Below are 15445 nucleotides of genomic sequence, written 5' to 3'. Positions count from 1 at the left end.
TTTCCCTAATGGAATAATTGGAAGTGAAATCTTCCTTCAGTCTTTCAAAATAAGGTGATGTCATGATGCAGGAAAGGGCGGAATGCCCAGGGCTGAACAAAAAATGATGAAGGAAGATGATTGGCGAGGAGCCCTCAGCCCTTCTGACATGACGTAAGAGGTGGAGGGTGAGCCCGGCCGTGTTAGCTTAGTTGGTTGGGCGTCATCCTGCAGGGCTAAAGGTCACAGGTTCAATTCCTGGTCAGGGCACATGCCTGGGTCACGGTCTGATCCCCAGATGGGGGCATATGAGGGGCTTCAATGTTTCTCTCGCTCTCTTTCTGCTTCCCTTCCTCTCTCTAAATAAATAAATAAACAAGTAAATAAAATATTTTTATTTTTAAGTAATAGGTACCTTTTTAAAAAGTTGGAGAGTGATACTGGTGGTGATGTGACTATTTTCTGACTGTGGATTGAGGATTTTGATGAAAAAAGCCTCTTTTGAAACCTCTGACTTTGGAGATAACTGGGTTAGAAGTGAAAAGTAACTGTTTTAAACTAGGGCTCTAGAGCCCAGGTAATTAATCAAACAATTGAAGCAGAAACTAAATTTTTTATTTCAAGGAGGGAAATCTGCCCTGGCTGGTGTGGCTCAGTGGACTGAGTGCTGGCCTGCAAACCAAAGGGTCGCCAGTTCGATTCCCAATCAGGGCACATGCCTGGGTTGCGGGCCAGGTCCCCAGCAGCAGTGTGCAAGAAGCAACCACACACTGATGTTGCTGTCTCTCTCTTCCTCCCCGCTTTCCCCTCTCCAAAAGTAAATAAATAAAATCTTTTTAAAAAAATAAGGAGGGAAAAGGAGAAAACTGTATTTGAACAATGATTAAAATAAAATTAAAAAAAAATAAGGAGGGAAATCCCTAGTGCAGAACTGTAGAGGACCAGGGTTCGTGGCAGAAGGGACAGACAGGCAAGAATAATTCACTGGGAGGCGATCCCTTCTAACATGGGCTTTTGTGAAGTGGATAGTTAAGGGGTGGGGGAGTGGGGGTGGGGAGGAACAAGGTGGCATTGTTCCTGAGTCTCAATTCTGGTTAGTTTACTCCCTATTCCAGAACTTTTACTATATCTCCCTGTCCTACCAAATAAACCCACAGTCCTAGCTTTGAAGGTCTTTCTTGAACTGGCCTCAGTCTGTTTTTCGTGCTGTACTTCTTCTATTCTGCTGTTTACAAGGTAGTTTTTGCTAAATTAAGTTACTATTTCTTGACCATACTTGCCTTTGCTCATGCCATTCCTTGGACCTCAGATAATTGCCCCACTCAGCTGCATTCATCCTTCAAAGCTTAACGTTGATCATACAAACATAAATGATCTCAGGCTTCTCCAAACTATTATAGTGCTTTGTACACACCTCACTTATGGGACTTTTCCTCTTTTTTGCACTGTCTTATTAGATCCTGGGGCAGGCACCATGTTTTGCTCTTTGCATCCCTCTCAGCCTCTGGCCAAATGCCTTTCTCAGTGAGGTACTCAAAAAATAATTGAATAAATGGCCAGAGACCAAAACTTAGATCAATGACTTTATTTCAGTAGCAGGCCTAGGATATGAGGGGACAAAGCCATTGCAGGGACACATTGATACAGTTGACTAAGCATGTGACCTCTTAGTACATTTGCCTTATGGGTTTCTAGAAGCACCTTGTCTTCATAGTCTAGGATTTTCTGGTTTTGGAGATCAGGATGGTTCGTGGGCATCTCTTTGTCTGCAAGAAAACTGACAGAAGTCGCACCAGAAGTAGCAGAACTAGAAATGCTTTTGGCATCCTAGAGCAGCACTTGAATTTCTTGTTGCCCCCCCTCCCCCCTGCCCTGCCTCTGCAGGATGGAGCTGCAAAGGTGACCTGCATGGCCTGGTCCCAGAACAATGCCAAGTTCGCCGTCTGCACGGTGGACCGAGTGGTGTTGCTGTATGATGAGCACGGCGAGCGGAGAGACAAATTCTCCACCAAACCAGCTGACATGAAGGTGACGCGTGCTCCTGGGTACCTTACCCTGGGATGGGGCTTTAGGACCACTTTCTAACCTACCCCCCAGCCACAGGCACAGGCAGCGGCCTGCCCCTCCATTTCTCAGTACAAACACCTCACGCTCACGACAGTCACACGCGTGCCTTTTCTTCTCTTCTCTTTCACATATTCTCATTACTTTCTTTTTTAACTCCTAGTATGGCAGGAAGAGCTATATGGTGAAGGGCATGGCTTTTTCTCCTGATTCCACCAAAATTGCCATAGGACAGACAGACAACATCATCTATGTGTACAAGATTGGAGAGGATTGGTAAGGATAGAGATTGGGAGAAGGGGGTGACTCAGAGAGGACAGGGAAGGCCGGGGGCAATGCCTCTCTGGGGGGTGCCCCCCCCAATAGAGAGGAGGAGGAGCCAAGCTGGGGAATGGGAGGCGGAGCCTGTTTGTGCCTCCCTTTGCCTGCCCCGGAGCGTGTCCTGTGGTCCTGTCCCTGGAGGAATCGGGCTAAGTCGACAAGGAGGCCCTGCGAGGCCCGGGGGACCCTGAGTGATGGTGCCTCTTTGCTATTGTTTGCTCCACAGCTGCTCAGGCTCCCTCTTATCCTCCTTTCAGGGCGCCTGTGGGGCAGTAGGAAGGTGTCTGCCCTTTCTTCTCTGCCCCCAGCATTACTTGTGTCAATTATAAAAATGGTTTTTAATATGCTTTCCCTCCTTTTATTTGGCAGGGGCGACAAGAAAGTCATCTGTAACAAGTTCATCCAGACGGTAAAGTTCAGACCAGTCCCGGGGAGGTTAGGGTGAACAAACATGCCTCAGGACACCTGCATTTTTTTAACACCTGTATCCGACTCTGCCTCCTGCAAGCATGGTGCTCCCTGGCTGCTCATCCTCATCTGAACCCAGTTGTGTCCCCTCCTCTCCGTCCCTATAGCCGGTTGGGGTGGTGGCACGTGGCGAGGCGTCCAGGTGGTTCAGACCCGTGCCACTGTAAATGTGCTGACGCACACAGAAGTGACCATCCTTTTCATTCTTTCTTCCTCGCAGAGCGCAGTTACCTGTCTGCAGTGGCCAGCAGAGTACATCATTGTGTTTGGCCTGGCTGAAGGGAAGGTAAAGGAGGGAGGGGAGCCGCAGGAGAGGTTATGGGTGGGAGTAATTGTTCCGGAGAGGGGGATGTGGTTACTCTTTCCTAGGGTCCCGTTGTGTGCAGGGGGACAATACGGAGGGACCGGTTTTTCGTTCTGGTTTTCTCTTCCCTTATGACCTGGGTGAAGCTGACAGTACCCTAACCAGACTTGTGTCCATTGTCCCATTTTCAGGTTCGTTTAGCAAACACTAAAACTAATAAGTCATCCACCATCTACGGGACAGAGTCTTACGTGGTGTCACTGACAACGAAGTGAGTAAGGAGAGTGGTACCCTGAGAGTTTGGAAATGGTAGGCAGAAACCCTGGGGAAATCTGGGCTGGGAGACCACGGCATGAAAGGGATTGGGCAGGGGTGGGGGTGGCTGGCAGCAGGAACCACAGGCGAGGCAGGGTTTGACAGAGAAACGGGAGTTTCTTGGTGAGACAGAATAACCTTTTTCTGTGTTTCTCTCCTTTTCTTCTTTCCCCCTTTCTCAGTTGCTCTGGGAAAGGCATTCTCTCTGGCCATGCCGATGGCACTATTGTTAGGTATTTCTTTGACGATGAAGGCTCTGGAGAGTCACAGGTATGAACAACGGATGCTCTGGGCTAGGGGGTGAGGGAATGCCAAGGGCCCTCCTAGAGGAGGCCACGTGAAGGAATTTTGATTGAGGTGCCGGAGGAGGAGGCTAGAGGATGAGACCTCAGGGAGAGACGCAGATGCCTGTGGCCACAGAGAGGCTCTGTGTTTAGGAGGACAGAGCTTAATATTTGTGGGAAGGGGTGAGTCAGGCAGAAGGGACCTGGAGACACAGGGAAGTGAAAACTCTGAGAGTAATGAAAAGGGAAAATTATTCTCATTATATTAAAAAAAGTATATAAACATGACGAAAGACATGTTTACCCTTGAGAGGGAAAAGATGGAGGACAAAAGGAATGTTCATGTTTTATTCTAATTGTCTTTGGTCTGAATCATTCACATTTAGAATTACTTGTATAATACTTAATTAAATGTATGCTTCCTAAAAAATAAAAATAAAAAGGGGCCATAACTCCCCGTGGTTGGTTAATGTGTAGGACATCTCCCTTTTGGGGGACCTTATTAGGTACCAATTAAACACCTCCAACACAGAAGAATTTTGAGGTCTCCTCTTGAGTGTGTATATATGCCATTTGTGTGTGTGTGAGTATAAGACGGAGAGACAGTTTATGAAGTCTTCAGGATTAGGGTGTGTTGGGAGAAGTGTTCCTGCAGAGTACGAGGATCAGAGCGAGGGTGTCTGGTGCTCGGAGTGAGAAGTGTCCAGGCTGGAGTCCCCTGAGCCAGAGTGAGTGAAACCCTCTGCTTCTCTCTTAGGGGAAGTTGGTTAACCACCCGTGCCCGCCCTATGCCTTGGCTTGGGCCACCAACAGCATCGTGGCCGCAGGCTGCGATCGGAGGATTGTGGCCTACGGAAAGGAAGGCCACGTGCTGCAGACGTTTGACTACAGCCGTGACCCGCAGGAGCGGGAGTTCACCACAGCCGCAGCAAGTCCTGGCGGCCAGTCTGTTGTGCTGGGCAGTTATGACAGGTGGGTCCTCTTTCCAGCTGCGTCTTCTGCCTGCGTTCCCCGTGTGCACTCTTTGCCTCAGTCCCGTTATTCTCAACCAGAGAGGGAGACTGGACCAGAACCAGGTGTACGTCGAGAGAGGTTCTCAGGTTTTAATGCACGCACTTTCCTCTTCTGCTCCATCCATCGGCGCGTCGGCAGCTCCAAAATGCACATGCTCTGTTGTGCCTCTGTGCCTCTCCCTGGGGGTCTGCAGGGGGTTCTCTCCACTTTCTCTGTGTTCCCGTTGCCCCTTTTCAGACCACTGACTTAGTGCTCATCACCTGATGTTAATACTGTGGCGTTCACGTCTGTCTGGCTAAATTGAAGAGCCCTTGAGAAGAGGGCCTATTATTCATGTTTTTTAAAATCCCCAGTGCCTAGGTTAGCATCTAGTACATATTATCTGCTCAAATTTGGGGTGAATGAATGAATGAATGAGTGAACGATAGAACAGTTGATTCACAGCTAGGGTCTGAGTCCCACCACTTCCTTGGGGGGCTTTGTCCATCCTGTCTTTCTACCCCTTCAACCTCCCATGTGACTCTTCCTGTTTCTTTTCTTCTTCTCCGACTCCTGTCATCTCTCTGTCCTTTGTCCACATTCCCCCGCTGCTAACCATTCATTTTTCTCACTACCTGTAACTTCCACTTGTTTTCTCCACTCCCATCATTCCTACTACGTTTTACTTTGGACCCGATTTCCCCAGTTTACTTCCTTTGAACCTCTTTGTCCTCTCCGGCTAGATTCACTCACTAGCTTGTCTGTCCTCTTTTATCTCCTTCCTTCTCTGACTTGGCAAGACTAATTTCCTTCAGACACCAGCTCGCTTTCACTCTTTTTCTTCATCCTCCATCTCTTCTAAAAGCCACGTACTTTATTCCAGACTGCGGGTGCTCAACTGGAGCCCTCGAAGAAGCATCTGGGAAGAGGCGAAGCCCAAGGAGATTGCCAACCTATACACCATCACCGCCTTGGCCTGGAAGCGGGACGGCTCGCGGCTGTGCGCGGTACGCCCCTCGTTAACCCCCTTCTGCACTGGTGACGTTTTCCAAACCAGGAAAAATTCTGCCTTACCCTAACGCACTCTCTCCTGACACTAGAGAACCTCCTCCTTCCTTTTGACCCCGGCCTAAAACTCTGACGTTACAGACAGGAAGGAGAAACGCATACTTTATTAGAGGCCAAAAGGGACAGAGAGTCGTATAAGCTGGTTGATTTCTCCCTCACCTCACATCACTGTGCCCATGAGTCCTGTGTTCGCCACCTCTTTTCCTGTTGGTACTTCAAAAAACTACCAACCCTTTTACTGCCAACTCTTCCCTGGGTTCTGGAACCTGAGTTTCGAAGGTGCCTCTGGATACCTCCCCGCACCTGGGTGCCCTGCGTGCTACCCTTCATGCTGCCGCCTTCCTTTCTAGGGCACGCTCTGTGGAGGGGTGGAACAGTTTGACTGCTGCCTCCGCAGGAGCATCTATAAGAACAAGTTCGAGCTGACGTACGTGGGACCCAGCCAGGTAAGCTGTGGAAGCCTGCCACACCCAGGCCTTGCCCCGGCTCATTCACCTCTGGAATGCTTCCCTGCCTTCTGGCCACAGCCGCGGTGTCGCATTTAGCCTGTGGCAGAGTTTTTCCGGGGAACGGCATGTGTTGGGGCAACTCTCTGGCAACTTTCCTGAAATAATTCTTCCAGCTTGTTATAAGAAAAGGTTTACACACCAGGTTTCAGGGATATGGAGATTGCCACTTACATCTTTCCAGTCTAACGCTTCGCTGCCTGTATGGTGGCAGCTGGAGAAGTTGATCAGTAGGATTACAAGGGTGAATTCTTCTGTTTCAGGGTCTCAGAACTCACTGTACAGGATGTTGCAAGTTAATTTCCTAGTTCCCAACCCCACTTTTTTCTACCTTTACCTTCCTTTTTTCTTTTATTTATTATTCGTTGATGCCTTCATTCTTTCATTTTGTCCAGAAACATTTATCCAGTGTCAGCACTGTTAGTCATTGCGAATTCAAAGCTAATTGTCTGTAATACTTCGTACCTTAATAGAGAAGATCCTTCCAGCAAAGGCACAGACATATCTGTATCTTTACACAGATACAGATATATAGTAACGGTGGCAAAAGTTACCGTGAAGGTTTCTACAGAGAGCTACAGGACCGTAGGGAGAGCAACTGTGTTTATCCAGTGGAACTTTCAGATTCACATGTATTAGAAGCATCAAAGGGATGGTGTCTGAAAGCCCTTCATAAATGATAAAGCTCCATGCAAACGTGAGGTGTTCTTACTACTATCAGTACCCCAGGCCAGTTGAGGAAACCAGACGCCAGCTGTGCTTAGCACTGTGGGGTGGGCAAAGGGCCAAGCATGTCCCCCTGCCCCCCGCTTATGAGTTGGGGGAAGCCTAGGGTGCTCAGACTTGTCCCCCACCAAGGTGATTGTGAAGAACCTGTCATCGGGGACCCGCGTGGTGCTCAAGTCACACTATGGCTATGAGGTGGAAGAAGTGAAAATCCTGGGGAAGGAGCGCTACCTGGTGGCCCACACGTCAGACACTCTGCTGCTGGGGGACCTGAACACTAATCGCCTTAGTGAGGTAGGACCCGAAATGGAGGTGGGGGGAATGGGGCTTCTTGTTGCTATTTCGGGGGAGCCAGGGTCCCTAGCGGGAAGAGCTTCCCACAGGAAGCGCTAGCGTCCTGGTACCAACGATCCAGTGTCAGGGAAGGAGGCCCAGGGGGGTTAGCACCCTGGGATTTGAATCGCCACCGTGAGGCAGGTTTTATACCACCTCTCAGAAACATAGGGACGTAGCACCTTCCCTGTGCCCTGCCAGAGCCTCCCCAGACTCCGTCTCTGCTGCCCCCATTCCTTCTCTCGGCGCTGTCTTGGGCAGTCATGCACATGGCTCCCCGTGTCTTCTCTTCCCTTTGCAGGTCGCGTGGCAGGGATCCGGTGGCAATGAGAAGTATTTTTTTGAAAATGAGAACGTGAGTAGAACTTTCTTCCATCTCGATAAGCTTCCTTCCAGCTCCTGAGTCAGAAGGATGGCATGTGGTGCCCTGGAGAGGTAGTTCAGCTGGTTAGAGCGTTGTCCTGATGCGCCAAGGGTGAGGGTTCAGTCCCTAGTCAGGGCACATACGAGAACCAACCAGTGAATGCATAAGTAAGTAGAAAAACAAATCGATGTCTCTCTCTTTCTCAAAATAACTAAATAAATAAAAAATTAAAAAAAGAAAGATGGCAGGTAGCAACAGGTTGATAAAGAAAGCGGCAATGGTAGATAAAGAAAGGTAGAGGGTGAAACAGGTAGAGGAACAAAATAGAGAGAAAAGTGGGAGTCACTTTGAATGGACACCTCTCCTGTTTTTCTCTTTCATCTTGCCACCTCCCTGCCGAGTAACAGTTCCGTTCGCCCCCAGGTGTGCATGATCTTCAATGCTGGAGAGCTGACCCTGGTGGAGTACGGGAGTAATGACACCCTGGGTTCTGTACGTACCGAATTCATGAACCCCCATCTCATCAGGTAACCCCACAAGAGAATTCCTTGTTGACTTCTAATCCCTGTGTCCTCGTTTAACCTAAAAACTTCATCCCCTGGTACTCCAGTCAGTCATTGATAAACAGCCCAGCTGCCTGAGCCCTTTGGCCTCACCTCATCTTTCACGTTTCAGTGTCCGTATTAACGAGAGGCATCAGCGGGGAATGGAAGAGAATAAGAAATTGGCTTATCTGGTTGATATTAAGACTATCGCTGTAGGTGAGTAAGACCCTATCATAACTTCAGTAACAAAATAGGGGTTTGTGGTCCACATCACAGGATTGTGTGGAGTGCAGGATCCAGGAACCCGAGAGGTAATGTGTGACCCGCTGTACGGTAGACGTGTGAAACGTTCAAACACATAGGTGAGTGTCCACCTGTAGGTGCACTGGTAGATACACAGGCCTGCCCATGCAATTATGCATGTCCTCTAGGTATATATCTTGGGTCTGGAAAATTATGAATTGTAGAGCAGAACCACTAGCAAATTTATAAGTTTTCCTGTTCACAGGATCATAGACTCTTAAAATAGGAAGGGGCCTTATTTTCTGTACATTTTAGCATTAATAACTAGTGATAAGATGCTATTTGCATGTCACAGATGTTTGCATTTATAAATCTCATTTTATCTATTTTCAGTTTTGTATTATGAAATGTTTTAAGCAGAGAGAACAGCACAGCACTCTCTGAGAAGTGCAGAGAATGGCACGCCCATGTGGAGCAGTTGTGCAGAGCAGGGCTCTGGGGCCAGGGTCCCCCACTTCTCCACAGTGCCTGTGCGGTCTTGGGGGAGTTTCGTACCCTTCTGAATCCCAGTTTCCTCATCCACAGAATGGGGATACAGTGCCTACCTCGTATGGAAAGCACTCAGACTAGTGTTTGGTACATAATAAGAATGGTAGCTTTTGCCCTGAGTGGTGTAGCTCAGTGGATTGAGCGTAGACTGTGAGCCAAAGAATCACCAGTTCAATTCCCAGTCAGGGCACATGCCTGCGTTGTGGGCCAAGTCCCCAGGATGGGGCACTCGAGAGGCAACCACACATTGATGTTTCTCTCCCTCTCTTTCTCCTTCTCTTCCCCTCTGTCTAAAAATGAATAAAATCTTTAAAAAAAAGAATGGTAGCTTTTAATAATACTAATATTACTATTACTTGTATATCCATACCCAGTTCTGTCAAATCCTAACATTTTACTATATTTACCTTGGATTTTTTATCTGTTCTCTTACTGATGGACACTGAAGGTGTTGGTTTTTCACAGTTCCAGTGTTCAGTTCACAGAGATTTTATACCTAGAGTAGAATCACTGAGTCATAGAAGAGGTACATCTTTGATTTCACTAAATATTTCCAAATCACTCTCCAAAGAGATTATACCAATTTCCATTCCCACCAGCAGTTAGAGTTCTCATCCTTCCACATTCTCTCCAATACTTGAAATTGCCTGATGTCATAATTTGGCTCCATCCACTGTGTGTGAAATCATATCTCCTTGTATTTTTTTGTTGTTCATTTGTTTATTGGCTGTTTGGCTTTCTCCGTCTGTGGATTGCCAGATTGTATCCCTGGCCTTTTTTTTTTTTTTTTAATCAGCTTATCTTTTTTTTACTTGACTTTGAGGAGTTCTCTGTGTATCCATTTATAGCCCTTGGTGGTTATTTGCAGTGCAGGTGTTTGCACTCAGCCGGCGGCTTGCCTTTTCTCTCCTCCTCAGTGTCTTCTCGCATTAATACGTTTAATATCTCAATGTCCGTTGCTTCTCTTTTTAATAAATAGTTTTTAACTTCTGTGGTCTTATTTAAGAATTCCTTCCTTACTCCCTCTTGTATTGTAACATTTTTAAATTTTGCTTTTCACCTGGAATTTATTTTTATGTGGCCAGGGATCTAATTTTATTTTTTTTTCCATATGTTTAACCATTTATTGAAAGTCCATTCTTGACCTACTAATTTGTTCATGTTGTCTCTCATAAATCAAGTTTCTATATGCATACAGGTCTGTCTGTTCTTAAGATATTGTTACGTTTCATGAATTCTATATTTCATATCAGATCTCTGAGCTCAGCGATGTGTCTATAATGGAAACAATAACATAGTCCAGTGGCCAGAGTTCTGGTGGCAATAGTGAGCATTGAGACTCTGGGTAAGTCACCTGACTCTTCAGGTCCCGTCTTCAGTGTACACAAAACAGAGTCCCCACAGCCATTGCTTTCTGTGACTCTGCTTACAATTGGGCATCAGAACAGGGCTTTATCATTTCTGCTCCTTAATTAAAGGAAAATTCATTATTGTCGGTCTTCCCAGTTGAAGACATCAGCTGGCATTTGATCCTTAGCTTCAGCACATATAACAAAGGCAGGCACATTGCCTATCAGTAATGGACCATTATCAACGGAGCTGTGAATGGGCTTCGTTCAGGAGACTTTCTGAAAGCATCCTAGCCATCCCTGAGGGATCTGTGTTAAGTGTGATCATTTCTTATCTTATTGACAAGGTTCAGACCAAATTATTCATCCCCCGTCCTGACCAGCCCAGCTTTAGTCAGAGGACCCTCCAGTTTCTCTGTGTGCCTTCACCACTGCATGTGCCGGAGTGCTCTGCCATCACAGGCTGTCTACTGTTTAGGCAGCTCCTTGGAACCGATCTGATCGTCAAGGCCATTTGGAGCGTCAGCCTTTTCTCCCTGGTGTGCTCTAACTGGGCGCATCCCTAACGTGCTCAGTGCTGCCTTTCAGAGGATTTCGGGAGTAATGGAAGCCAGTCGCTCCATAGTTTCTGTCTACTCTGAGACAACTCCAGGAGTGCCAGAGAAGAAGAATCACGTTTTTTGTTTTTTTTATTTTTAATTTATTGATTTTAGAGAGAGGAAAGAAAGGGGAGAGAAAAAAAGACAGAGAGAAAGAGAAACATTGATTTGTTGTTCAACTTATGTGTATTGAAATATGAGCCCTGACCGGACATTGAACCCACAACCTTGGCTTATTGGGACAACGCTCTAACCAACCGAGCTATGCAGCCAGGGCAGGAATCTCATTTTTTGATGAGTCTGGACCTTTTGAGTTAATTATAGAGTTAAACAAAACCTCAACAGTTTTGAAAGAAACCCAGCATCTTAAGCATCTTAGCAAACCGATGTGTTGGCCATTTGCATTCCTGAGGACACACTCCAGACCTGTATAACATTCCTAACACCCTACCTGTTAGTGGAAGGACAGACTTTTGCAAGGTGCCTCATGCCCTGTATATGATTATGTGGAATGTCTCTCCTTAATCCTGTCTCCTTTACTGTCTAGTGGATCTGATTGGTGGCTACAACATTGGCACCATCAGCCACGAGAGCCGTGTGGACTGGCTGGAACTTAATGAGACGGGGCACAAGCTTCTCTTCAGGGACCGCAAACTTCGTGTGAGGAGGGTTGCTAAGGCCTTAGCCACTGACTGGTCCATAGAGGATGTGGTACTCGCTGCTACCAGGGACTGCGGGGGGCAGGATGGGACATAATTTCTTGGTGCTGTGCTATTAGCATAGCACAAGGCCCAGGAGAACCAGCATTCTTTGTGTCTGATATCACAACCCATCCTTGTGACCCTTAAGGAGATTGTGTCACGATGGCACCAAAGTCAGGAGGGGGATTTGAGAGTTGGTTGGTTGCTCCTGCACTACTCACAAGTCCGTGCCCTCGGGAAACTTCCTTACCCCTGCACTCCTCCCCCTCCTCATGCCGACCCCCACCCACACCTGCTGCTGCAGCACACTGCAGCTGCGCTTGTCTGACAGCGCTGCAGCTGGCTCGAGGGCGGTCCCCTCCTTGCCACTTGTTGATTCTGATTTCAGTATGGTACCACCAAAGAGTTCATCCTCAGGGTCAAAGGGATATCTGCTGGTTTTTCATTTTATTTTTTGATGCTATGTGAAAGCCACATCACAAATTTCCAGGCCATGTACTTTGTCTGGTGGCTTTACTTTTGTGGTCCAGGCCGGTGACTCTGGCCCAGTTATTCTAAGAATGAAAGTCTGACCTTCACCTATCTTAAACTCCTGGGATGTAGATCTTTGCTCTATATTTGACCTGTCAGAATACTCCAACTCAACATAAACTTCAAGGGTTGCAGGTCAATAAGCTTTGAAATTCGGCAAGTACCTGACCGGTGGGTTAGCTCACCACGTGTCACCATCAGGGAAATATGGTCAGGACCTGAAGACACTGCGTACTCCCTCTGACTGTGCCGTCTGCCTCTCCCTTCCTCAGCTGCACCTGTACGATATCGAAAGCTGCTCTAAGACGATGATCCTCAACTTCTGCTCCTACGTGCAGTGGGTCCCAGGCAGCGACGTGCTGGTAGCTCAGAACCGAAACAGCTTGTGTGTGTGGTACAACATTGAGGCACCTGAGAGAGTCACCATGTCCCCCATAAGGGTATGTCGCCACCAGGGCACCTCAGATCTCGTGTCAGGCTGATTAATTAGAGCACTGAGGAGGCTCCAAAGGTTGCTTGGTTTTCTCTGCCCACCACCCATCATGTGTAGGATGGAGTCAATAAGTAAAGCTTAGACTCCTTCCCCATGATGGACCAGGCCCCAGGACCATTGTTGTTCAGATTCCTGACCTTGTACTAGACCCTTGGAGGATGGGTCTCTAGGACGGGGCCCTGGGAATTCACCGGGTGGTAGGGAGCAGTTCCCTCGGGCTGCTAGATCCCCACTAGGAGGAGCAGTTCCGGGTCCCTTCCTCGGGTGCTGATTCTCTGTCGGAAGCCATTCAGAGTTGTAGTTCCTTTTTGCTCAGACTGCAGATCAGACCCTGTCTCCTGTCTTCCCACATCACACACCCAAGTAACCTCCCCAATCTGGGAGACTGAAAAGAAGGCAGAGAGGCCACTGTGCTGGGTTAGGATGTCTGGTGCGGGTGTAGATAGAGCTCTTGATTCTTCCTTTTTGCTCTTTTTCTGTATCTCTTTCTCCTGCTTTCTTGTCTCATTTGAGGCTGATTAAGGTTGAGATTTTTTTGTTTGTTTGGTCTTTTTCTTTTTAAACACCTTTTTCCCACTTTTTTCTTTTGGAAGTTATACATTGTATTTCTCTAGCGACTACTCTTGAAAGTTTACCATGTACATAAATTGACAAAGTCCAAAGTTATTCAGCGTCTAACCTCCACTCCCCTGCAAACAGTACAAGGATGTTAAAAAGGACCTTTGTTAACTTCAGTTACTTCCCCTTTGCCATTATTATCCAGTATTTACTTCTCTTTTGTCACCCCCCAAGTTAGACATTGTTGTTTCATACGGTTTGTGTAGATTCACCGTCACTGTGCCAGTTTCTTTGTTCGCCTTTTCCTGGCGCATCGCAGACCTTTCCTCCAGAGTTACTTTTCTTCTTGAAAGAAAGTCTCCCCATGATGAAAGCTTTGTTTTTGAGTATCTGAAAATGCTTCTATTTGGCCTTTGTCCTTTTTCAAAAAAAATTCTATTTGTTTATTTATTTATTTATGTAACCGGGGACCTGGCCCACAGCCCAGGCATGTGCCCTGAGCAGGAATTGAATGGGCGACCTTTTGGTTTGCAGGCTGATGCTCAACCCACTGAGCCACACCAGTCAGGGCCAGCTTTTGTTCTTGGGAGATGCTCACACTCAGCACCCAGTTCTAGACTGACTTAATTTTCTTAGCCTTTTGCAAATGTTGTCCCATTGATTGACTTCCTTTGTTGTTCTGAGAAGTTTAACAGCTCTCTCTGTATAGGGCAGGGGTGTCAAACTCATTTTTTCATCCAGTGCCACACCAGCCTCGCGGTTGCCTTCAAAGGGCCAAATGTGATTTTAGGACTGTATAAATGTAATTACTCCTTAACAGTTAAGCGAGAGCTTAGCACTGCTGCCGAGTAGAAACAAGGTGCCAGGCCAGAGAAAACAAGGCAGAGGGCCAGATTGGGCCCTCAGGCCTTGTGTTTGCCACCTGTGGTGTATAGGTGATCTGTCTTTTCTCTCTGGTTGCTTTCAAAATCTTTTTCTTAGATATTTTGAAGTTTCACTCAATGTGCCTGAATATAAATTCTCTTTTATTTATTCTGCTTGTTATATATTGTGCTTTCTGTATTTGTGAGTATACATTTTATCAGTCTTGGAAATTTCTCAGCTCATATCCCTTGGAACGTGGCTGCATCTCTTGCGTTCTCCAGTCTCTCCGTCAGAATTCTGATTAGGCCTGTGTTCGAGTTCTTGTCTTGTCCTTTATTCCTCTTTAACTTCTCTTTCCTATTTCCTTTCTCCTTCTCTCTCTGTGTTGCACTCTGGGTAACTTCTTTACATTCAACTTTCAGGTCATTGATTTGCTTTCATTTTCTAATCTGCTATTTAAACCATCCATCGGTACTTATTTTACTTTAAAAATTAAAGTTTTCATAATTTTTATTTGTTTTTTTTAATCTGAGCTGCTGACTGCTTTTGATAGTTTCTTGTTTCTTGCTTAATTTTTCTTTTTTAAAAAGGTTTTTATTTATTTATTTTGAGAGAGGGGGGAAGGGAAGGAGAAAAAGTGGGAGAGAAGCATCAATGTGTGGTTGCCTCTCACACGCCCCCTACTGGGGACCTGGCCTGCAACCCAGGCATGTGCCCTGACTGGGAATTGAACCAGTGACCCTTTGGTTCGTAGGCCGGAACTCAATCCACTGAACTATGCCAGCCAGGGCCTTGCTTAATTTTTCATTTCACTATTTGGGTCTTTAATGTTTCACATTTAATTATTTTATATTTCATAATTTTTTCAAAACTGATATTTTTAGTGTCTGAAATTCTTGGAAGTCCAAAACTGCTGTTCATAGTTATTATTCAGTCCTGTATAGTATTTTGTTAACTTGGTTTTGTTTTTTTTTTAATTATGAGCTCATGTCATGTTGAATCTTTTGGAATCCCAAGGACCTAGACTGTTTTCCTCTAAAGGTGACTGGAGTTTGCGTCTGCAGGAATCGGGCCTGTTGGCAATCAGTGCCTCCTGTGGTGCCTTTACTGCCGAAAGGGTCCCAGGTCCCATGAGGGACTCTCGGACTCGGCGTCCCTGATGTGCTGCAGGACCCGAGGTCTGTTCTCCCAACAGTGTGTTTGCCTTCAGAGCAGATTCTTCCCATTTGCTCAACTTTCACCTTTTCTTGCTCAGGTTTTAGCTTGCTGACCCTTTATTTTCTTTCCT

General features: G+C 46.6%; 1 protein-coding gene across 1 annotated transcript in view; it reads left to right on the top strand.

Annotated features, from left to right (window-relative positions):
- The window catches only part of IFT172 (intraflagellar transport 172), a 32790-nt gene that overhangs the window by 1631 nt on the left and 15714 nt on the right, over nt 1–15445 (top strand). Inside the window, exons 2-16 of the mRNA XM_028515680.2 lie at nt 1864–2007; nt 2207–2319; nt 2734–2773; nt 3053–3118; nt 3328–3407; nt 3634–3721; nt 4493–4707; nt 5612–5735; nt 6147–6242; nt 7161–7322; nt 7663–7716; nt 8149–8252; nt 8401–8486; nt 11558–11670; nt 12515–12682. Coding sequence (XP_028371481.1) covers nt 1864–2007; nt 2207–2319; nt 2734–2773; nt 3053–3118; nt 3328–3407; nt 3634–3721; nt 4493–4707; nt 5612–5735; nt 6147–6242; nt 7161–7322; nt 7663–7716; nt 8149–8252; nt 8401–8486; nt 11558–11670; nt 12515–12682 — 1653 coding nt within the window. The remainder of the gene's footprint in view (nt 1–1863; nt 2008–2206; nt 2320–2733; nt 2774–3052; nt 3119–3327; nt 3408–3633; nt 3722–4492; nt 4708–5611; nt 5736–6146; nt 6243–7160; nt 7323–7662; nt 7717–8148; nt 8253–8400; nt 8487–11557; nt 11671–12514; nt 12683–15445) is intronic.

Source organism: Phyllostomus discolor, chromosome 6, assembly GCF_004126475.2.
Source record: "Phyllostomus discolor isolate MPI-MPIP mPhyDis1 chromosome 6, mPhyDis1.pri.v3, whole genome shotgun sequence".
In the NCBI taxonomy this organism is placed as follows: domain Eukaryota; kingdom Metazoa; phylum Chordata; class Mammalia; order Chiroptera; family Phyllostomidae; genus Phyllostomus; species Phyllostomus discolor.
This window is presented reverse-complemented; position numbering and strand designations above follow the sequence as displayed.